Source organism: Alternaria novae-zelandiae (genome assembly GCF_023758075.1).
Source record: "Alternaria novae-zelandiae strain BMP 2774 chromosome Unknown scaffold_1, whole genome shotgun sequence".
Taxonomy (NCBI): Eukaryota; Fungi; Ascomycota; class Dothideomycetes; order Pleosporales; family Pleosporaceae; genus Alternaria; species Alternaria novae-zelandiae.
In genome coordinates this window covers 706297-727884 of record NW_026056961.1, presented here as the reverse complement: position 1 = coordinate 727884, position 21588 = coordinate 706297, and the positions used below count along the sequence as shown (strand labels likewise).

General features: G+C 51.7%; 7 protein-coding genes and 1 non-coding gene across 8 annotated transcripts; 5 read left to right on the top strand and 3 right to left on the bottom strand.

Moving 5' to 3' along the window:
- Nucleotides 1-1374: 1374 nt before the first annotated feature.
- Nucleotides 1375-3572, top strand: J4E88_000210 (uncharacterized protein; the record flags this gene model as incomplete). Its single annotated transcript, XM_049393889.1, has 2 exons — nt 1375-1996; nt 2080-3572. The coding sequence occupies 2 exons, from the start codon at nt 1375-1377 to the stop codon at nt 3570-3572; spliced, it is 2115 nt and encodes a 704-aa protein (XP_049259718.1).
- A 1678-nt stretch (nt 3573-5250) lies between these two features.
- On the bottom strand, nt 5251-6312 carry J4E88_000209 (uncharacterized protein; the record flags this gene model as incomplete). Its single annotated transcript, XM_049393888.1, has 1 exon — nt 5251-6312. One exon carries the CDS (start codon nt 6310-6312, stop codon nt 5251-5253), a length of 1062 nt encoding a protein of 353 aa, XP_049259717.1.
- A 2309-nt stretch (nt 6313-8621) lies between these two features.
- On the top strand, nt 8622-9965 carry J4E88_000208 (uncharacterized protein; the record flags this gene model as incomplete). Its single annotated transcript, XM_049393887.1, has 1 exon — nt 8622-9965. The coding sequence occupies one exon, from the start codon at nt 8622-8624 to the stop codon at nt 9963-9965; it is 1344 nt and encodes a 447-aa protein (XP_049259716.1).
- Nucleotides 9966-10374: 409 nt separating this feature from the next.
- J4E88_000207 (uncharacterized protein) lies at nt 10375-11721 on the top strand (the record flags this gene model as incomplete). The annotated part of the gene is made up of 1 exon (XM_049393886.1): nt 10375-11721. One exon carries the CDS (start codon nt 10375-10377, stop codon nt 11719-11721), a length of 1347 nt encoding a protein of 448 aa, XP_049259715.1.
- Nucleotides 11722-12586: 865 nt separating this feature from the next.
- Nucleotides 12587-12692, bottom strand: J4E88_000206. Its single transcript has one exon. It is a non-coding gene; the product is annotated as a tRNA-Leu (tRNA).
- Nucleotides 12693-13353: 661 nt separating this feature from the next.
- On the bottom strand, nt 13354-16847 carry J4E88_000205 (uncharacterized protein; the record flags this gene model as incomplete). Its single annotated transcript, XM_049393885.1, has 3 exons — nt 13354-13432; nt 13486-16525; nt 16574-16847. 3 exons carry the CDS (start codon nt 16845-16847, stop codon nt 13354-13356), a joined length of 3393 nt encoding a protein of 1130 aa, XP_049259714.1.
- Nucleotides 16848-17134: 287 nt separating this feature from the next.
- Nucleotides 17135-18339, top strand: J4E88_000204 (uncharacterized protein; the record flags this gene model as incomplete). The annotated part of the gene is made up of 2 exons (XM_049393884.1): nt 17135-17295; nt 17346-18339. The coding sequence occupies 2 exons, from the start codon at nt 17135-17137 to the stop codon at nt 18337-18339; spliced, it is 1155 nt and encodes a 384-aa protein (XP_049259713.1).
- A 2146-nt stretch (nt 18340-20485) lies between these two features.
- Nucleotides 20486-21196, top strand: J4E88_000203 (uncharacterized protein; the record flags this gene model as incomplete). Its single annotated transcript, XM_049393883.1, has 1 exon — nt 20486-21196. One exon carries the CDS (start codon nt 20486-20488, stop codon nt 21194-21196), a length of 711 nt encoding a protein of 236 aa, XP_049259712.1.
- Between the last annotated feature and the right edge of the window lie 392 nt (nt 21197-21588).

Here is a 21588-nt window from a genome sequence, read left to right as displayed (position 1 = left end):
TCCTGTGTGCCAGGGTATGTAAACATCAGGCCGGAAGCAGAACAACCAAGCCGAAGGCATAGATCTACCTGACCGCCTGCCGAATGACGAACGCCCGGGCTTGGTCGCAGCATTGAAGTATACTCAGATTGCCTAGACCTTCTTCAAGCAATACGACCGGCACAGCTCAACGGCGAAAGGCCGCCACAGAAGCCAGGGTCGCAGTGAGACCGGGTAGATTTCCAAGACGTGGTATCGCATTCAATCCACATGATGAGAAAAGCCGGACAGATGCAAGTGACGCGGGATATTATCCAACCCAGAGGCCTGAAGACAAGTAGAGAATCGCATCCATGGCGGTTGCTGACATGGTTACTTCTGAGGCCGCATAAAGTTAGCTCGTTACCTTGCACAGAGTAATGGCCTGCAGCCCATCATCACTAGCGATAGCTTTTGGCGCCAGACGGGATCCGATGAGGATGGCATTCTGGGGGCCGAAAATGAGGAGCGAAGCTCGGAGCAGAAGGGCGCTCCTTGCACAGGTCCGCTGGTGCCGAGCGCCATATTCGCACTGGCTACACGACTCTAATTCCCGAATCCGTACGATGGTGTTTCTTCAAGGGTGGGTCGCGCAGGGTGACAACAAGAGTGATTGTGTGTTGCAACGTGTGAGAGGTGCATGCACGTGAGAACTGATGTGCGTGCTGTGCGGGCAAGTGGGGCGGCGGCTCGAGCGATTGGGCCGTTGGCTTCCGCTGAGTAAGGCGATCGAGCGCGCCAGCCAGTGAAGCTCCACCTGTCCGCGGGCCGTCAAGGCTTCCCTCGAGGTCTGCCTTTCCAGCCACCTCAGCATGCAGCCTATCTGCGGCCCTGGTCAACAACGATTGCCATCCAGACTCTCGATTCAATGCTTCGCGATCCTTCTCCGCCCAGTCCTCTCCCAATGGGAAGGCCGGTGGCAACCACACAACCCGTGCCCTTTCACCGGTATTGCCACGTCCAGTCATATGCCGGCTCATCCACATGTAATATGCAACCTCAGGGCGCCCTGGCGATGCTGTGCCTCTACCCCGCCTGAGGCACGGGCGCAATACATCCACAACAAGCAGATGGGCTTGACGCCTAGAGCGGCCAGACAAATTGATGTTTAACCGATCCAAGCAACGGCAATGAGGACCTTGCGACTGTCGTCCATGGAGCGCTGATGTGCATTGCCCACGCAAGTCGCGGTTCATTGCCAGTCCGGCACCACCAGCTGACCTACGCTAAGTGGTTGCGGTAGCTGACAAGGTGTTGGTGTTTTCGATGGCTTGTGCCTCCTCTTATCTGTAGCCTCCTCTTATCAACCGACAGCCCTTCACTTCGGCTGCGATGCGCCGTGGTCAAGTTACGACGATGTTTTCCAAGAAGCGTGCCGAGCCGATTCAGCTGCCTTCACCTTACGTTCTGAGTCCCAGTGGGAAGTACGAAGGAAATGACGGGAAGTGGTCTACGTTCTTCATCAATGTCGGCGACGACGCCAAGAACAACAGCAACGGCCAGAACTTCAGGGTACTCATATCCACTTCTTCGCCTGCTACCCTCGTACCGCAACAGACCGACTGGTGTTCTGATCCAACTCCTGAAGAGTGTGCAGCGAATCGTGGTATCTTGTCATACGAAGGCCGTCCGTCTCTAGGTTTCGATGACGAAAAATCTTCCACATGGAAGACTGCAGGAGTCTACACTATTCCGGTGCCCGAATGGTACAACGACACATTGCAAGCGGAGGAACCAGCCGCAGTTTGGGGAGTGGATAATGTTGGCCTGGGCGAGAGTTCACCACAAGGCTTCATCCTGGCGGAGCAGTATGTCGTGAAGTACACCGTTGCAAACTTCTACATGGGTTCCTTTGGGCTCGCTGTTGGATCTACCGGACCCCCTGGCGCACTCAAACCAAACTTCATGGACAACATGTACGGAAGCGCCCACAGAATTGCGAGTCGGTCGTTCGGATACACCGCGGGGGCTTATTATCGTAAGTGCATCATGTGGTGTGTATCATCTGTTACCACCGCAGCGAGAAGTGAAAGTAGCATGTCTGGACGCTAATCCAAACAGGCAATAACAACAACGGAGTTACAGGAAGCTTGGTGCTCGGCGGTTACGATAAATCGCGACTTTCCGATCTAGGTGTCTCGATCAGTATGCCCAGCCGGCAGAACAACACGCTTGCTGTTGGCGTCATTTCCATTCTTTGGAAGCCAGACCAAGATGCCGAAGCCAACACAGCTTCTTTCACCAAGGCAGGATTCCCTGCTACCATCGATTCCACATTACCGTATCTTATCCTTCCGGACGAAGTCTGTGACCAATTCGTCACTACTTTCGGTCTGACCTTGGACGAGGATGTTCAGCTGTATACTGTCAACGACTCATCGCACCAGCAGAATCTACGACTAAACCCAACATTATCCTTCAAGATCAGCGCCAATACTGGTGGCGACAGCACAGACTTTACGGACATAACTCTCCCATACTCGGCGCTGGACCAGCAAGCCGGCTATCCACTCTTCTTCAATACGACCCGTTATCTTCCCATAAAGCGATCACTAAATGGAAGATTCGTGTTAGGGCGCACATTTCTACAGGAAGCGTACATCGTGGTCGACTACGAACACCAGAATTTCACGGTCGCTCCAGCCACATTCTCCGATCCAATGCCAGATCCGAGTCTAGTCACCATATTCGATAGGTCTTACACTGGCCTACCGGCACCGCCAGAGTCTGGATCTGGAGGTGGGCTATCGGCAGGCGCAATCGCAGGAATCGTTGTCGGCATCGTTGGCGCTTTCATTATTGTCGCAATCGGTGCTTACCTTCTATGGAGGAAGAAGCGCCAGACGAGAAACTCAAAGGAACCCGAGGAGAACACCGAGAAGCCGTCTGAAATCGACACAACGTTTGCTGGTACTGAGATCAAGTATCGTCGCGTCTCAGAGCTCACTGGTTCCGAAGCTCCTCATTCACCAAAAGACCCTGCAGCAGGCTATTACAGTGTTGATCAAAAATCCTATCCACCTATCAGCGAAATGTCTCCGGAGAGCACCCCCGCTGAGCTTTACAGCCCTCCGCCAGATGGTCGCAATTCGCCCGACTACTTCACCAATGGCAGGTATAGTGTGCCTCTTGCAGAACTTCCCGGCGGAGATACGATCAGCTCAATGCCTAGTAAGAACTCAGACATGAAGCCAATGCAGAAACCTCCACACAGCCGAAGTCCAAGTGACAACTCACTATCGACCAATATCGATGAAGTACTAGCAAAGAAGGCACCTGAAGCTGGACCAGATACCGAAGCCACAAGATCAGCAGTGGAGCCTGGAGCGCCAGCTACTGCTGAAGAGATCAACAAAGCAAAGGCAGGTGCACAACCCGAAGCGGACAACGATGCGGAAGAGGCGGCGATCGAACGACGGCCGTCACACACCAGGGGACTGAGCGACACAACCATTCAAAGCGATAGTACAGCAGTCTCGCAGCCAACACCCGAAGAGCTAGAGCGCTGGGCGAGAAGTGTAGACGGCCAAAGTCGGCCCATGTCTCCATCATGAACGACAAAACCTTTGACTTCGAACACTTCCGTGACTCTATACTTTCGGATCTTTTTTTTCATTTAAACTTCTGACATGTCTTGCGTCGCAACGATTGTCTCTTGGCCAGTCTTTTGGTGTTATTGCAACACGTAGATAGTGTTCGACCTTTCTTTCGGGATGTTCACGAGGAGACGATCAAGATACCCACTGGTACACTCTTTACGACTTTAATGTAATAGTACACTGCATCACTACCTTGACGCATCGCACTATGTCCATAGAACCGCCAGCTTTTGAAACACTTCCGACATCTCACAACAGCACGGATTCTCGTATAGTTCGCATCATGCCTCATCGGTTTTCGCGCAGTACATTATCGCTGAAGCAGTACGGCGTCTGCAATGCGACCTTCGCGTCGTATGCTCCCCACACCAGTGGCTGTCTCTCAAGCGCGGATCCTCTAGCTTCCGACATCTAGAAGCAATGATCGCTTCTAATGATCCCCAATATGCGTATTTCCGCCAGCGCAACCCGTTCGTACCCACCGATCAGCATGCAGCGGCAAGGCAATACTCTATTGCCGCGTCACTCGGCGTGATTGACCGTCACTGCATGCGTATACAACTCGGCTTGCGTGCGTGCGTGGTGGTTAGCATCCGAGCGGCACAGTCTAGCGCTGCGGGTGCGAAGGAATTATTGATCAAATTTCCACCTCCGCGTCCTTCTCTAGTCACCAACTTTAAACAAATGATTGAAAGTTACTCCTCCCCAACAATGAGGCTCAGCACTTTCCGTCATTCCATCATCTCAATACGGAAGGTGCGCAATAGTAGACTTACGCCACCGTTCTTTGTTCCAAAGCACCTCAGCGGCTGGCTAAAGGACCATGCAGCAGGCCTGCATGCGACTTATGTGAGAAAGCGGCACAGCCTGGTGTGAAGAAAAGCATTTTGGGGGCCGTCACACAAGACGTGGGTCGCATATTGGGCAGGATGGAAGGCAAGTCAGCCTGGTATGTTGTTGAGCATGATTGACGTGGCAAGTCGCAAATATCATACCGATCGTGGGATTAGGATGTTGCGATAGCGGTCATTTTGTGGGGCAAAGCCACACAGTGACTGCCAGAACGCGCTTACGTGGGGCACGCGAGAGAGTACATTTGAACATCTTCTGTAGTGTGGGTAATAAGATTGAAGGCGGGCGTAAATTGGTCATAGTGGCCAAAGGCAAGGGCGCATTCTTGGCGTGCAAGCGTCTTGAATGAAAGATGCACTGGCAAGCCGTCAACACCGACCGAACGGTCGACAGATACGAACACATTCTTGTTCGTGTTCACGCCACAGGCGTCAGCTCACAATGACGTTGCTCCAAATATGTGTTGTGATTAGAATTGCAGCGACTACGCCGCAATTTATTATTCATTGGCCGTGAACCTCGTTATACTGCCGGCCGTGGTACGCGGCGAGAAGCCGCTGCCAATGCGGGTACCTAGCCGGCGGTCACCTAGCCGGCGGTACCACTCAATGGGGATGATGGGATCGACCCGAGGCTATACTGCCGCTAGAGAACTGCAGGTCCATAATTTGCCAACATCGTGTTATATGTATTAGATCGCTCCACACCTGTGTTTGTATGGTGTCAGCTGCGAGTCTGCCGGCTCGTGGTGAGTGGTCTGGCCACGGGGCCAAGCCTGGTATTAGTCCTCTCCCGGAACTTGTTCGTCCTCTGCAGCACCCATCTGAACGGCGAACTTCGAGCCTCGTCGCTGGATAGAGTAAGATTGCGATGGCTCAGCGCCGGACGTTGCAGATCCGATAGTCGGTGCCTCCCGTAGAGGTGTTGTTTCTGCCGATGGCTGCTGAGAAGCTGATGCTGACCCAGAAGCCTGTCCCTGGTTCAGGACGTTGGTGAACAAGCTCCACGAATCTCCCTGTTCCAGGAAAGACAGAGGCCATACAATAGCGGGTGCCCAGCTCTGGTCAATGGCCTGATGGCATGCCTTCGATACCCGCTGTCCCCAGCCCTCCATGAACCAGTATCGCGTCTCAGCTGCATGGAACATGGTCGTATAGTACAAGAGAATTACGATCGCACCTGACCTTCGCTGTTGAATAGCTTCCATGAAATCTGGTCCTAATTGCAGAGGCCAAAAGAATAGGAAACGTAGCTCCCGGTTATCCACTCGAGCAGGCAGCGATATCTGGAAGGCGGGCTCGAAGAGGTGAATGACAGTAAGATAAAGTTGTCGTTCGGCCTCTGAGAGATCCGTTCTCCCTTCAATGAACGTAACCAGTGCTGGTAATTGACTTTTCAGCTCTAGCAGCACGGGCTGTGATGCAGTGGGTTCCAACGGATCTCTCAGTATCGGGCCGAGAAAAGAGTCCCTCACTGCCATTTGAGCGAGCGCAAGGACGTGTCCCATACCTTGCATGAGATGGAAGGCATTCACCAGACTATCAATGTCGTTGACAGGTGCAGTAAGAGGTGTTTGGGCCTCAAATCCCGTTGAAGCAAATACGCTGAAGGTAAGCAGTGTCGACGTAGCTACAATCGCCGGGGCGTCTTCGTCTGTTACGTTTTGAAGCTTCTCTCGAACTCCCCGAATGGCGAGATCTTGATGATGGATACCGCAAGCATAGTATGGCTGCCGTTGGTCTAGAGGCTGTTGATATGCTTTGTGTAGCGCCGCAAAGGCCAGAATCTCATGCATGAAGAAGTCATGTGCGTTGGCTTGTTTGGGAGCCTCGACTCTCCACATATGCCGAATAGTAGGTCGTTGGGACAGGGTATCAAATGCCTCTGTTGTCCAGTGGTGTCTAAAACAGTTGGTGATGATCCTGGCAATGGTCCAACTGACTTACAAGAGCTCCAGGTCCCGCAACCATAGCGACGACTGACTCGGTTGATTTCTGTGTATATATCTAGTCAAGAAAGGGTATGCGTCCGATTGCGAGTCGGAAGAATCCTCTTCCGAGATAGTCGAGACGGCCCTCGCTCCGGCTGCGGTCGACGGGTTGCGCGGGTAGGCCACGTGGGCAGACGATGCCGATGAACCCTGTTACACCAATGAGAAAAGAACGACTATGTTTCATGGCGTTTTATGGGGCATACCGGTATAGATCGTTCGAGCGGTGACTGATTCGTACGTCGTGATGCAGACGATGCGGAAGATGCCGAATGAGCTGACTGGGATGCGCTGGGATCCCAGACGACGAGGCTACACGGAACGCCATGGCGGGCGCAGTTGGTACACGGCTTGAGTTCATCACACTGAGCTACTTCAGTATCGAGTCCTCGTAAGCGTGTAATGCTTAGTTCGATGTTGTGTCCTACCTTGACATGGCGGGCTTTACATTGCTGGCAGCCTAGTCTGGACCTAGAGAACGTGATCGGGTCAGATAGGAGCGAACAGTGGTTTTGAGGTATAAAACGGGGATGCTGTGGCTCGAGGGTACGGGGTTGTGGGCGACGAGTGGTAGGAGTGTGGCGTGATGATTACGGACTTTTTGTGGCCGAGGCGCGGCATTGCAGCGAACTACCGTGACCCGAGACCAAAGCTTTGGGCCTCGACAGTGTGACCAACCGATCAGGCTATCGTCGCAACGGACCGTCTCGCTGTTTCAAGCCGCAGGATGAGGGAACAATGCGAATGCGAAGGTGAGGTACGTGTGGACGATGCTGTGGGTGGTGGGTCGGGAGAATCTTCGCGCACAAGGATGATCCCACACTATGCCACGTTCGCTCCAGACGATGCCGAATCGAACTTGACTGCAGCCGCGGCACAGCTCGCATTCGCATTTCGGAGTTCGTAACGAGATAGCTATAGACTCCGACATGTGATGCGGTTGTGGTCGACGTCGCGATCCATTGGGTTGTGCGTCATCCGGCTTCTTCCGCCGCTTCAATCATCTCGCGTTCGCATCATAGCGTCATCCTCAGTACGGGAACATCGAAATCGACCCTGATGAACGGTACGATGGTATAATGCCACCCGTTAAGTAGGAGTCGAGGAAGCACGAGCCGAGGAATACATGCGAGAGCCGCCTGATCGACAGACCATAGTGGACGCGTTTGCACAACCTCCATCGTTATCAAAACCTTTCAAGGGCATACGTATGAGTCAAAAACTATGGAGAAAGAGCTTGGAGCTGGCGGGTCGATAACATGCCCAGGCAGAATTCTGCTAGGACTTCGGTATGGTACTCCATCGCGTCCTAACCTCATCCACGTTATCCAAATGTAGAATGCGCATCAACTTCCGCGGTTGCAACGCATCGCATATTGCTTTTTCCTCTCAGCTCAGAGGGGTCATGACTTCACGAAAAAGAACCTCAGCAAGCCAACTAATGCACGGGGCGCACGACCCCCTATCGACATCGGCATCGTCGGGGTGGTCTTGTCGTTATTGCACGCATGCATGACACAAATCTTTTGTGTTCTGTAAGAACAGGGCGGTTACTTCTCGAACCATGCCAGTCGCGAACGTGATAGTTCAAAGAGCCTTAGCGAACAAATACTGCCCACAGCACAGTTGCGATGCGAATTCCCGACTTGTCCCTTTGCGGCCTTTCATCCGAGTCATTGCTGGATGCTGTGCCAGAACCGCTCTCTGAACAGAGAACAGAGTGGGAAGGCTATGTAGCAGTTGAAATCTGGACGTGCACGTGTGCAGAGCAGAATGTGGGTATCATATGACCAGGGCGCAGTCAAGATCAGGTGTAGGGTGGTTTGAATGGGTCCTCTTTGACTCACATCTGTGTGACGCAGAGCGAGACGAGCCACTCACAACTTCCGCAACATCGACGACCTTGACGAAAAGATACTCCCACGAATGAGAGAAATCGCAAGTATAATACACTGGTTTGAATGGGGTTGGGTCGTATTGGCTCTCTGAACATGGAAGAGATTTCACAGTGACATTCTAACCACGGTTCTCTCAACAGTGTGAAAAAGGCCGCAGTAGAAAGCTCCAGGGCTCAAGCTTCTAAACAGAAATATTCTAACCATTCAACCCACTATACAAATCAGTGCAACGTTTACATCTAGATCCTTCATTAAACGCAGGCAATGGATTCGCATCAATCAACCGACTTGTTTGCGACGACAACATCGTATGGATCTGTCGAACCGGCTGCAGACGTAGTCGATGGAGTCCACAAGCTTGCCATAGAGGAAGAAGACGACTACGAAGTACACGAAGACGAATTCGTGACCCCCGAGGAGATTGACCCGTACGATTCAGACGACTCTGATGCATTCGAATACCGTGTAGATCTTGCTACTCAGGAGCTCCAGCATGCGCACAAACCAGTTTATACGCGCGCACTACTCGAGCGTGTAAAAGACTGGGCTGATCAGATCCATGGAGAGTTCTCTTTGGCATCTAAGCAGCGAGTACTCAATCATATTGATGCTTCTGGGCTGAGCAAGAAAAAGTACAGGGTCTGGAATCGGGATGACGTTAAGGCCAACACCATCCAAGTTGACTATCTCTCGCGAGTTGAGATGCATCCTGACTTTCAAAGTCAATATGGAAACCATTCAGAACAGATCAAGACTCTCCGACGCTACAACAAAGACCACAAGCAAGACTGCATCGACACGCCATACACTTTCACAACCTTTGATCGATGCTTCTTCAATGAACACAAGAACATATCGAAGATGAGGACATATTGGAGCACTATACAACACACAAAACGCCTTTGGATAGCGAGTTCCGCGAAAAGACAGCTGATAGAAGCATTCCAGGAGACAGCCAAGTCGTGCGCACCGATCACGCAGGTTGTCTGCTTTGGGATAGGCGCGCTTAATCTTAAGAAGAACTGGTACCATTCCGCCATCCAATATATGGCCATCTTCAGCATTATACAAGCACTAAATCAGTACTACCATCAGGCTGACCCCGCTCGGCCTTTGATCAAGCTGGTACTACAAGATCCGAATTACGAGACCAAAGATCATGAGATCTTGCGAAAACTATTCAACAGCAACGACAATATCAGCTTCGTGTGTGATCCGGATGGTCTTCTCGCAATTGATGCGGGTACGCTAGTCGTGACAGCGTATCTCCCCTTCCAAATGCCCCTGGTCCAGATAATTGCCGATCTAATCTCGGAAAATCCTGGTCAAGGCCCAGCGGCAATACTATGCGACATCATGGAAGTGGATACTGAGAAGCGGAAGTACTCGTTCAGCGAGCGCGCATCTCCACATGTTGCCCGGCACTTCACAAACCATTACGAAAGGGAAGAGGATAGGTTTGATGATCATGGATTAGATGATAAGCTAATGGCCGATGCATATGGAGAAGATTGGGTGGAGAAGGACAGGATGTACTGGCTGAACAACATGGATTTATGGGTGCGGAAAAGCGGCGGAATTCAAGAACCGCACGTTCAAGATCAGTAGGCAGGTAAAGGTGGCTGGGTGGTCATTATACTAGCAAGCATGTCATGATGGCTCACCTCCATGGCGTCAAGGGATATCCGTCACAACGCGCATGCGTGACTACGACGAACTGAACGAGACAAAGATTCTTAGCTCACACATGTCTCAAACTTTTGCTGCCTTCGCAGACGCTTGAAACATTGAAATGAATGGCAATCGCATTGCCTAGGGTATACATCTGTCTGTTTCACTACTGATCTTCAAGGCTGCGACATGTTTGAGGACTACACTGTTTGTTCGCAGTTTGCTAGTGAATACGTACAAGGAGGTGCACAATACTATAAGTTGCCTGGGCACATCCATGTCGATCTCATCTTCATCGCCCTCAACCCTGACTAATTCATTCACGACATTTACCCCATCGCTCGCCATGCCAATAACAACAAGATCTCAGTCCAAAGCCAAGGCATTGGCCACGGCCTCCGAAGAAGCTATGACTAGCGACTCTGACTCTGATCTCGACCTGGAATCTGAAGTGAACTCTGACGAGGAGGGAAGCGATATGGATGACGATGAGCCACCTGACGAAATGCTAGAGCATCTGGTCGACCTTGATGCCCTTGAGAAGCAGCACAGCAACAAACCGATGTATACAAGATCTCTCCTTCTTCAGATCCGCAAACAGCAACGCATAATACTCGACCAGGCAAGTCTACCACCTGACCGCCGCACAATACAGTATCTCACCTGGCGAGCCCCAGATGGAAGTCTCACGAATGTTTGGAAGAATACAAACCTTTCCCGGGTAAATCAAGAGCGAAAGCAACGCGTCGATGTTGACTTCGTATGCCGCGTCGCCCTCGATCCAGAGTTCCAGCGCGAGTATGGATGGCACGTCGGATCAACCCTTATGTTGCGGCTGTACAGCGATGCTGTCACTAAGTATAGTGGTACAGAGGATGTGTATCTCGGCGCTCCTTACGCTCTTCGTATCGTAGATCAGGGCAAGACTCTCCAACACCAAGATGCAAAACAAATGCAAAGGTATCGTGACGCAGTAGCTCAGTCATTGGCCTTCTGGAAGAAGGGTGACTTTGCCAAGAAGTTCACAGCCACGACCAAAGGCATCGCGGGCCTCTCAGCGCCAGTTGAGAAGATCGTGTGTTTTGGCCTATCTGTACCCCGCCCGGACTGGATGCATCACAGTGTGTTCCAACACATCCCAGTTTTCAGTATGGCGAAAACCTTAGCTAGACGCTACCAAAAGTACGGTTTGGGACAAAAGAAGATCAAGATCTTGCTTCAAGAGCCCAACTACGAAGAGAGGGACTGGACGCTGTTCAGCGAACTTCACAAAGCCATGGGCTGTGAAGCCAGCAGCGAAATAGAATTCGTCAACGATCCAGACGGACTACTTGCTATTGACACAAGCACTATGGTAATCGCTCCGCATTTGCCTACCGGCACCTTTCCTTGGATTCAGATCATCGCTGATCTCTTCGCATCGGGGTCTGGGCCGGCTGTCATCATCGGCGATCATCTCGCCGTCGACATTGGGAAGGAAGCTTTCGTTCACTATGATCGCGGGTCGCCAGCCGTCTCGAGGTTTCTCTCAGATCGATATGAGGAGTTTCAAAGTGTTCGCCCTCATGAGAGGCAATGGAACGAGTTACGTCTGCCTGATGTGACCACTGGGTATGATCCGTATGGTATATGGACATCTACGTACGACACGATGGTCTTAATTGTTAGCACCTGTAGGTATTGCTGGTCGTGATTTAGCATAATGCAGCCCAAAAGACTAGCAAGATAGCATATATGAAAATGAGTCGCGATCTCTACCCTTCTTCGCATCCTCTTCCTTACTTTACTCTTCTACATGCACATTCTTACCACAGCAAAAACAGCAAAAAGTAATGGACATGACGGAAATCGAATCCGTATCTCCAGAACGGGCCGGGTGTCAAACGCCACCCGTTGTTGCCCTCGCCTAAACCGTTGAAGGCCAGACTACCAGCCCTTGCTTGTTACCACAAGGTAAGGTCCCAACGTCGTGACCATTAGACCACATGCCCTGCGGGTTCTTCCATAGCGATAAGACCAAAATATAAGATTTTTATAAGCATCTACAAAACAAATGCTTTGGCAAAAGAGAGTCTTTCGACTCCATAATCATCTTTCTTAGGCTGCACTCAGACCCATACTTTCTCTCACCCGCAATCTTACCACCTCTTTACCCCGCTCTCCTCTTCCCTTAGGTAGCTTCAAAACCGCCAAAAAGATAGGCACAGCGAGACTCGAACTCGCATCTCCCTATATACAGATCAGGGCGGCGTTTTCAACTGTAGCTTTCTCCGCTAACTGCAGGACCAGCGGCAGAGCTACACACCTACCGCGGTTCTATTCCTAGGGCGTCTTAACCATTAGACTATATGCCTTGAATGTGTTCGATAGGCTGCTGGTGAGTAAGAGCAGATACATTAGATCGAGTTGCAGCGTGGTAAGAAAAGAAGTGCGATGTTTGAAGGCGTTTGTGCGGTCAAGCATTGCGATAGCAAGCCACACCGAAATGGTAAGAGCACCCTTCGCAGCATCCCAATCCAAAATGAAGCTATTGGGCCATCGCGAAGAGCAAAAACGATTGGACATGGCGAGACTCGAACCCGCATTTCTCTGCAATATCCAAAGGAAAACGATGGATACGCCCTAGTCGTCTAGGTGAGTATCTTACCATTAGACGACATGCCCTTGATAGTCGTTGGTGGGCGATTCAAGGATGGCTAAAGCTATAGCAACGGACATTGAGCGGAACAAAAAAACATGATGGACATGGCGAGAATCGAACCCGCATTTCTTGTAACCAAAGAAGTTAATCAGTGGCAAGCGGTGGCGAATGGGAGGAGCCAACAATCTGCATTGATGGAGAGAGCCAACGAGTTGAATCGCCAGTGGGGGCCAACAATTTTCATTGATGGAGAGAGAAGGTGGTGTACTGTGCTCAAGCGTCCTACCATTAGACGACATGCCCGTGAGATGGTGTTTGATGGGATGAAAGGGAATTTGACGGCATATGTAGATGCTGGTGGCATGCAATATTGTGGGAAATGTGTGCGGCGATGCGGAAGCGTCATGGCCTGATGCGAGAGCTCCTACGCGTCATCTTGGTGTGTTGTGGCAGTCGCTGATGGTCGTGGCAGGCGTGGGCAGGAGGGTTGCGGGAGCTTTGGGAAGGCGCGATGAGGCAGGAGCGTGGAAGCCAACCACTCCATAGCCCATAATCTTCTAGCGGTGGAGACACTATGCAGTCATGAATTCCTGTTCTATGTCGTAGTCCTACTCAATAAGGGTATATCGCATATAATCATCCACTCACTCAGTACCCTGCCAACAGCCGCCAGACCGCTTCCATCTAGCTCAACAACTCCTTGATATCCTCGATCCTCTGCACCCTCTTCTCCTCATCACTCATCATACCCAGCGAACTCGCACTGCAACACGTTAGCACCCACTCTTCACCCTTAGCAACACGCGTTCCACTTACATAAACTTCTTCCTCTCCTGAATCCTAAGCATCTTCTCCTCAATACTGCCCTCTACACAAAACCGTATTACCTTAACCTCTCTCTCCTGGCCCATACGATGCACACGGTCGATAGCCTGGGCCTCGACAGCAAAACTCCACCACGGGTCCATCATGAAGACTTTGTTTGCACAGGTCAAGTTCAGACCTACACCGCCTGCTCTCAGACTGAGGAGCAGGACGTATGGTTTCGGTGATGTTGTGAACTCGGTAAGGATCTGGGCGCGCACTTTCTGGCTTATGGAGCCGTCGAAGCGGAGGAAGGGGATGTGGTCGCGGGTTAGAGCTGGTTCGATGAGGTCGAGGAAGGATGTGAATTGGGAGAAGACGACTGTTTTCGCGCCCTTCTCTTCTTTGCGTGTCTTTTTGAGATGGCCTAAGAGGGCTTGGGTTTTCGCGGAGCCGGTGACGCCAATGCGACGGAGGCTGATACGTGGTGTTTGTGTTGATGTAGGAGGTGCGTCAGTGGCGCGGAACGCGTGATTATCTTCGTCTCCTTCGGTGACATTGTCATGCCGGATGACTTCGAAGACGTCGCGCGCGTTGATGGGTTCGCGGCAGTTCCAGCAGCGTGGTATCTCGTTTTTGTCGCGCTGGTGAGCGATGTAACTAAGCAAGCACTCCTTGCAGGCTGAGTGCCAACAGCCGGTGACTGCTTGCTCAATCATGGGCTCTTCGGAGCAGATTGGACATTCGGCCGCAGATTCGTCTTGTATCTGCTTCAAGACATGTGCGCCGAACCTGTTGACATCTTGGTCGCCCTCAGCAGTGAAACGCTCAATCAGAGAGGAGAGGTCCATATCATCCGCCAATCCGTTTGCGAGATCCGATGCTAACGACGCGTCTTCTTCGTCAGCGACAAGGTTGCGATTGCGTGTCAGTACAGGATGGCAGCATGATTGGCGTAATCGTAGAATTTGCGCGAAGATGGTTGTATACGACTTCATCAGTGTGCCGGCTTCTGCATTAGCATTGACCAGACTCTTTGCGCGCAGGAAGATGTGGTCGTACACATCCCGCTCGTCTTGTGACAGCACAATCTTCTCAACTTCGATCGTCCGTGGGGGCAGTGGTACCAGCGCTTCACCGTCGGGTGTCTTCATGTCCTTCGTTCGTCGAAGTACCAGTGGCTCTAGTACTGTCTGTACCACATTCAAGGCACGTACAAAGTCGCCTGATTCGAACGGTACGGTGATGAATGTCTTCCAGAATGAGAATTTCGCCCATGGTTCAACCTTGAGGAAGCGGACTAGACTGAATAGATCTTCTAAGCGGTTGACAATCGGTGTTCCTGTAAGCGCCCATCGATGTTTTGCACTGAGCTCGTAACAAGCTTTCGCCGTTTTCGACTGCCGGTTCTTGATGTAGTGCGCTTCGTCAAGGATGATGCGGAAGTACTCGAGCGAGAAGATGCCACCATGCGAGCCACGGTTCCCTTCCTGTGCGACCACCTGGTTATACTCTGACAGAACTGTGCCGTAGCTCGTTATGATAACGTTGGGCGCATTAGCGCCGTTCGATGCACAACATAGCTTCTGCAGATTCACAGCTTTCTCCGAGCCGTAATAGAGCATGGCCTTCAGTGTACCTTCTTTGGACGCCTTTTCGGCTTCGCTGTGCCATTGTGCCAGCAATGACATGGGTGCTATGACGAGTGTAGTGTATGGCGCAGGCTCGACTTCGGCACTAGACTTTTGCAACCGGGGAAGAGCCTTCCGCGTCGCCAAAGCATCCTCGTCAACTTCTGTCCTATTTGTATGAATCAAGCTGAGCATCTCAATGGTCTTACCCAGACCCATCTCATCAGCTAGTATACCGCCAAGGCAGTTCTGCTCTTGTTTCGGGAACTCAAGCGAGAGCTCGCCAGAGTAGGGATTGACGTAGAACATGGTCTGGTCTTCGATGGTCGGTATTGGCTGATTGTCTGCATCGTGAGTTGGCCACTGGTATTCCTCCCACAAGGGATGCATCGAGGTCTCCTTGTCCTCTATCGACTCATTCCGTTCTTTGCTGACCATCCAAAAGAGCGCCTGCTTCTGATACTTGCGCAAGTCCATGCGGAAGGTGCTTGCTGGCTCCATGGTTGGGGTGTCAAAGTCAAAAGACTGCGCCTTCTTGTACAATGAGTCCAGTTGATCTTGTTCCAGCTCTTCTCCTTCTTCGGCTTCGTCGGGTGGCGGAGAGGACGTGGGGTTGGTAGACGTCGCAGGCGTGGAGGATGGTCCGTTCTTCGGCTTCGGTTTATCGCCTTTCTTCTCCTCGCTCTCTGCTGCCTGTAATAGACCTTGTCGCTTGTGCTTCGCCGTTTCTTCATTTTCTCGGGTCGGTTGGAGGTTGATGTTATCGAAGAGCTTCACAAGACCAACTTGGCGTAACCGAAGGTCTCGCTCGTCGGATGATTCCTTCTCTTCGAACAGATTGATTTCTCGATTGTTGTCCGGTTTGGCAAATTTACGCGAATCGAATGCTGCGCGAACGAAAAAGGCTCGTAGCTGTAGGTATATAGTATCGCCTGTGCGTATTTTGTCGGGCGTGTATACAACCGAGCCGTCGAAAGAGCACACTTTCTGATCGAGGAGCACGGAAACCCATGCTGCTGAATCGTTGTCCAACCTGCCGACTTCAGCACCACGTTCATTCATGAACCTGACTACGATATCTGGCTTTGAGAGTTTGATGACCTTCTTTGCCTTGTTGAGTTTGGGTTGTGGCTTCGTGCGCTCGATCCGGATCTTTTCGTCGTGCTTCAGCTGAGACCCGCTCTTGGTAGCAAAGCCTACGACGCCAAATGAGCCAATGTAGCGCTTACTGGGCATCTCTCGCAGTATCGTGGGTGTAGAGGTGCCTGAACCTGGTGTGGACGCATTCGATATTTCGGATTCGGTTCGATTGAGGGTTTTCGCTATCGTCATCTGAATGGGCTGCCGACCGGATTTGAAGACGGGTGCGGGGGACGGTGAGGGCATCTTGCTCCATGAGCCGTCCAAGTAGAGGTTGATTGCTACACATTGTCAGCCATGCAAGTACAACCTCACACTTACGGGCATACCTCGTTCTACATTGCTTCCACTGACGTCTTTCAGCTTCTGCAATACCGTGGTAGAGAGTTCTCCAACAACGGCCTGGAGCATTCCGACATCGAAACTCCCAAAATCGGCCTCTTCGTCGTTGCCATTGCTTTCGTCTGGTGCATCTACGGCGTGTAGTGGCGGCGACGAAGGGGGAGGTTCGATGGGTTTCGACTGCGGCTGAGGAGGGGAGGAGTCTTCTATGAAGAATCGGCGCTTCTTGACGGGTCTCTCGTCTGGATGTGGTGACTCCATCGTGTTGTGTTGTGCGTGTTGGTGTTGCGCTTCCGTCGCCTGCGCCCAATTCGTCCAGTCGCGTCGACGCGCTTTCACGTGGCGACTGCGGGTGATCGACGTAATAGCGTCATACAACCCACCAGTCGCCGCGCACTCTTTGTGCCTTACTACGCGCAATTGATGCACCCCGGATTGTGCAAACACATGCATCTTCTAGGACGATAGATTGGATTTCTTGTATCTTCTGTTCGATTTCCATGCATCTTCGCTTTGTACAGTACTTTCCGTCTTCTCAAAAGTTTTCAATGCCACCTCCGACACTCCGCATAGCTCCCGTCCGGCGCATACACAGCTACCCAAGACCACGACGGAGGCAACTTCACACCTCGCCACGACTGCAAAATGCTGCTCGCCCCTCAGAAGATGAGATTGCACGCGCACGTGCTTATTGCGCGAATCTAGTCAGGTAGCTTCCCAACGGCAACTCTCTTCTGTCGCACACTGACGAAACGGCAGAACATACGATGCGCCCTCACATGTCCTCCAAACCTTCATACCGCAATCCTCCCGAGATGCCTACCTCGCGATTCGCGCATTCAATGTCGATGTCGCCCGCGTCGCCGACACGACGAGCACACCCACAATTGGCATGATGCGCATGCAATTCTGGAGAGATACCGTCACGAAAGCATTGGCCGGCACACCTCCGAAGGAGCCAGTCGCTATCTTATTGGCACAAGCAGCGGAGGACCTGCATGAGAGATCTGGTGGGAAGGCGCGACTGAGCAAGAACTGGTTCCACCGCATCATCAACACGAGAGAGCAATATCTAGGGAACCCACCGTATCCCACCTTGAGCGCGCTGGAGAGCTATGCGGAGAACACATACTCGACCATATTGTATCTGACGCTGTCAGCGCTACCTCAGGCCTCGCTCACCACCGACCACATCGCATCGCACATCGGCAAAGCCATGGGCATCGCAGCCGTACTGCGAGGCATCCCGCTCATCGCATTCCCACCGCAACAGCCACTAGGCACTAGCAACTCCATGACCGGGCAGTCTGGACCCACGCAAGGCGCCGTACTCCTCCCACTCGACGTAATGGCCGAAGCCAATGTCCGCGAAGAGGACGTCTTCCGGCAAGGCGCTTCCGCCCCTGGCCTCCGCGACGCCATCTTCACCGTCGCGACACGCGCGAACGACCACCTCATTACCGCCCGCGAGATGCTGTCTAAGCTGCGATCCGAAGGCACGCTCGGCCACGACTTCGAACACCAGAACGAGGAGGAACATCAGTACAGCGCACAGCAGATGAACACAGGGCAGGAAGCGCAATTAGCGGAGGTTGAACAGGCATTCGGTGTATTCATGCCGAGCATAGCGACACAGTCCTGGTTGGACAGGCTACAGGGTGTGGACTTTGACATCTTCGATGCGAGTCTGAGGAAGGTCGACTGGAAGCTACCCATGAAAGCGTACTGGGCGTATAGTCGACGAAAGATATAATGTTCAAAAAGAATGAAGCGTTTACCGATGTACTTCACAAGGCTGCAAGGTGCTCGAGCGATGATGCTGATCATCATGAATATACGAGACGGCGAGTTACGAGTGGAAATTCAGGAAGTCGGCCAACGCCATGCGGATCGTGTCTTCTGTTTTGAGTTCCTCCTGCTCTCGAAGCTGAGGTAGGGAGAAAGAAGGAAGTATGGTGAACATCTGCCTCTTTAAATACCCTTTCAGAGCCCTTCTCGTAAGCGAGTCGGTAACCTAGTTGAACATCCATGAGAAGGTCATGGCAATGTCGAGGTTGCTCTTTTGAATAGCACGGCAGATCTCCGCACAGAACGTCATGCATATCGACATGACTTCTTTGAACTTGTTCTCATGAAGCTTCTGATATTAGTTTTCTTCTCTTCGTTTCCACTATGAGAAGATCGACGGGCCGCCGCAACACATCCAACTCAATCCCATTGAGTTTTTATGACCTGAGCTTTTGAATATAGCGTGTCGGAGGTCTCAGTCTTGGAGCAGGAGCCGAACAGGAGCAGGACAGACACTCATGTCGACAAATTGTAGGCTTTTGGAGGTAAAGTGTAGGAAGTTGGCCTTCAGCGGAAGAGCGAGGGCACTGCTCATGGTTCCATTCTGATCGAGTTTTGGAAAGCGAGGGCCGAACACATGAAGGGTCTGACCGTGGTTTTTGGAGCAAGAGAGAAGAAGAAGGGACCTAAGGAGTAAGTGTGTTCATGGAAGGCGAGGTTTATATATGCCATGGGACTGAGGTGGACACTCAGCGCAGCATATCGCGAGACCAACTATTTTCGGTTTTCGATGTGCTCTCATGTGCTCTTGTTGCTCAGACAAAACATACTCAGTGCATCCACCATTTGTGAAAGTCTCCAGGGTTCGGCGCGCAGAACAACATGTGCAGGACTTGGTTCTATTTTGGTATTCTGTTGCAAGTGATAATGGAAGATGGAAGGCAGAGAAAATATGTCTTCGGCCAGTTTTGGTGGTAAAGACTCAGCCTTTATCCTTTGCGCAAGAGCGGTGACAATGCTCATGGGTCCTTTACCGCTCCTTTCTGGACAGAGAAGGGCGGACACATCCCATGTTGGCATGACTTTTTTTGGAGAACACAGTCGATAAGGAGAGGAGTTGAGGAACAAGAAGGCGAGCGGAAGTCGAAATTTATATATTCGATCAACTAGAGGCGGGCCAAGGCGCAGCATAACCGACTGGCATATCCTATTTTGCTCATAGTTTTTCGCATCTTCTTTTCGCGCGGACAAAACATGAGAATCTGTCAGTGCAGTTTAGAAATCTTGGCACGGAGACGGACATCAGTTGTAGCCCCCAGTTTTTTTTTTGAGGTATTATTGGAAGTGATAATAAGAGAGAGAAGAGGGAAGGACTTCAAGACTGCGAGGCCTTAAGTAGACCAGTTTGCATGGCGAGCTACTCCCCATGAAGATGTTGCCGGCCGGAGGCCAACAGCACATCGCGCGCTCGACTCGATATTTTGAAAAATGCACATCCATATGGTTTTTGAAAACTTTGAATGAGGAGAATTCTCAGGGGAACAAAGGAAGAGAAGAAGAGTAACGATGCATATTTCATACTCCTCCGTCCTCGCCGCAGATTCGTAGTGGTGGTAGAGCCTGACGTAGTGCGGGTTGGCCGATCATGCGCAACGAGTTGTAAGATTGAAAGAGAACCGCGACCATGACAACGTCGCTTCTGTTCCCAAGTCAGGTTCTATGCAGGAAATATGCGTCCGGTACGCGCGTAAAGTCCAAGCAAACTATTGATTCGGATGAATGACACGGAAAGCGAGGATCAGAGCCCCGCCCTTTCGTATCCGATTTGGTTAGTCTACGCATCCTGCGTGTCATTGTCCTGGAGTATATCATGTCGCAAACACGTCGCTTTGGTAGTAAGATACATTCACGTTCGTTCATAGAGTTTGTATCGTGTTTGTCACACGTACATTAGTTGAGGATGGCGTCAAATGTGTGTGCCCTCCGTCGCGACCTCGGGACTATCCCCAAGCTAACAACCACAGCCAAACGCATCGATACCCTGGGCGGCATCTCAGAAAGAAGATGCGTCCAAAGTAGGATTTCTGGACCTACCGCGCGAACTTCGCGACATGATCTACGAGTTCGCGTTCCGCATCAAAGGCGCGGTTCTCGTCTACTCGCGCGACCCCTTCGCAGTTCGGCCGGTGATGAGAGTGCTGAACATCCGACATGGCGGCGAAGGTCCGATTGAACCACAACCCTTGTGCAGCGGCCAGATCCCGGTAGCACTCATAAGGACGTGTCGACAGCTGCGGGCAGAAAGTAGCCCTGTTTTCTACGGGTCGAACGTTTTTTCTTTCTGGGCGCTGGGCAACATCGACGTGGGTTCCGCCAATCGGTGTTTGGTACGGCACATTGTGACTGAAGCAAGTCCTCGCGGCATCTTCGACAAGTCTCTCGAGCACGTCAGCTATTGCTGGAAGAGGAGGTTTTGGCCTGAGATATTGCGTAGCAGCGAGGCTATATTGGAGCACTTTCCATACCTAGACACACTGACGTACTCACTGAAGCCACCGCGTGAGGAGGTTTGGAAACCTGCTTTCTTTGATGTGGCCAACAAAACTAGAGAGCAGCGTGTCGATCTGGTTGCTAGTTGGATGGGTCAAATGTGTCCTTGGGAGAACGAGCGACTGCGTCGGATTGTGCATCTCGAGATGGTGCCTTCGCCTGGGCTCTCGAGAGATGAATATGCGGGTTCGCGGTTCGTTCTTGAAGACGAAGACGTCTGGGACTACACCGAGTTCGTGGATGCATTCGAGCGGATGAAGATATCGATCTAATTAGATAGGCGGAGAAGCATATCGATTATATATGAAAGCAATATGAGCATTCTGTGGGTGGCCACGTTAGCAGAACCATCGTTCGGTGCAGGATGACGGAAGGAGGCATGATCGTGTGAGCCTTGCCTTTTCCGCCACATCTATCTCATTTCTTGAGCCCTTGACACGATATGTGCTTTTCTCCACACGATGCAAGCAGAAACTTGAAGTTTGGTACCGGCATCCCTACGAACTGGTGGCTCAACTGGTAAGCGACGAGGCTAGATCGCCGGCCGATTCCGGCAACTACACCCAAGCCGCAGGTGTCAAGCACGGCATCAAGAAAACGCCATTCCGCGCTCAGATCTCACAAAAAAAGATCCAATTGACCTAGACATGTTTCTCCGACCAGC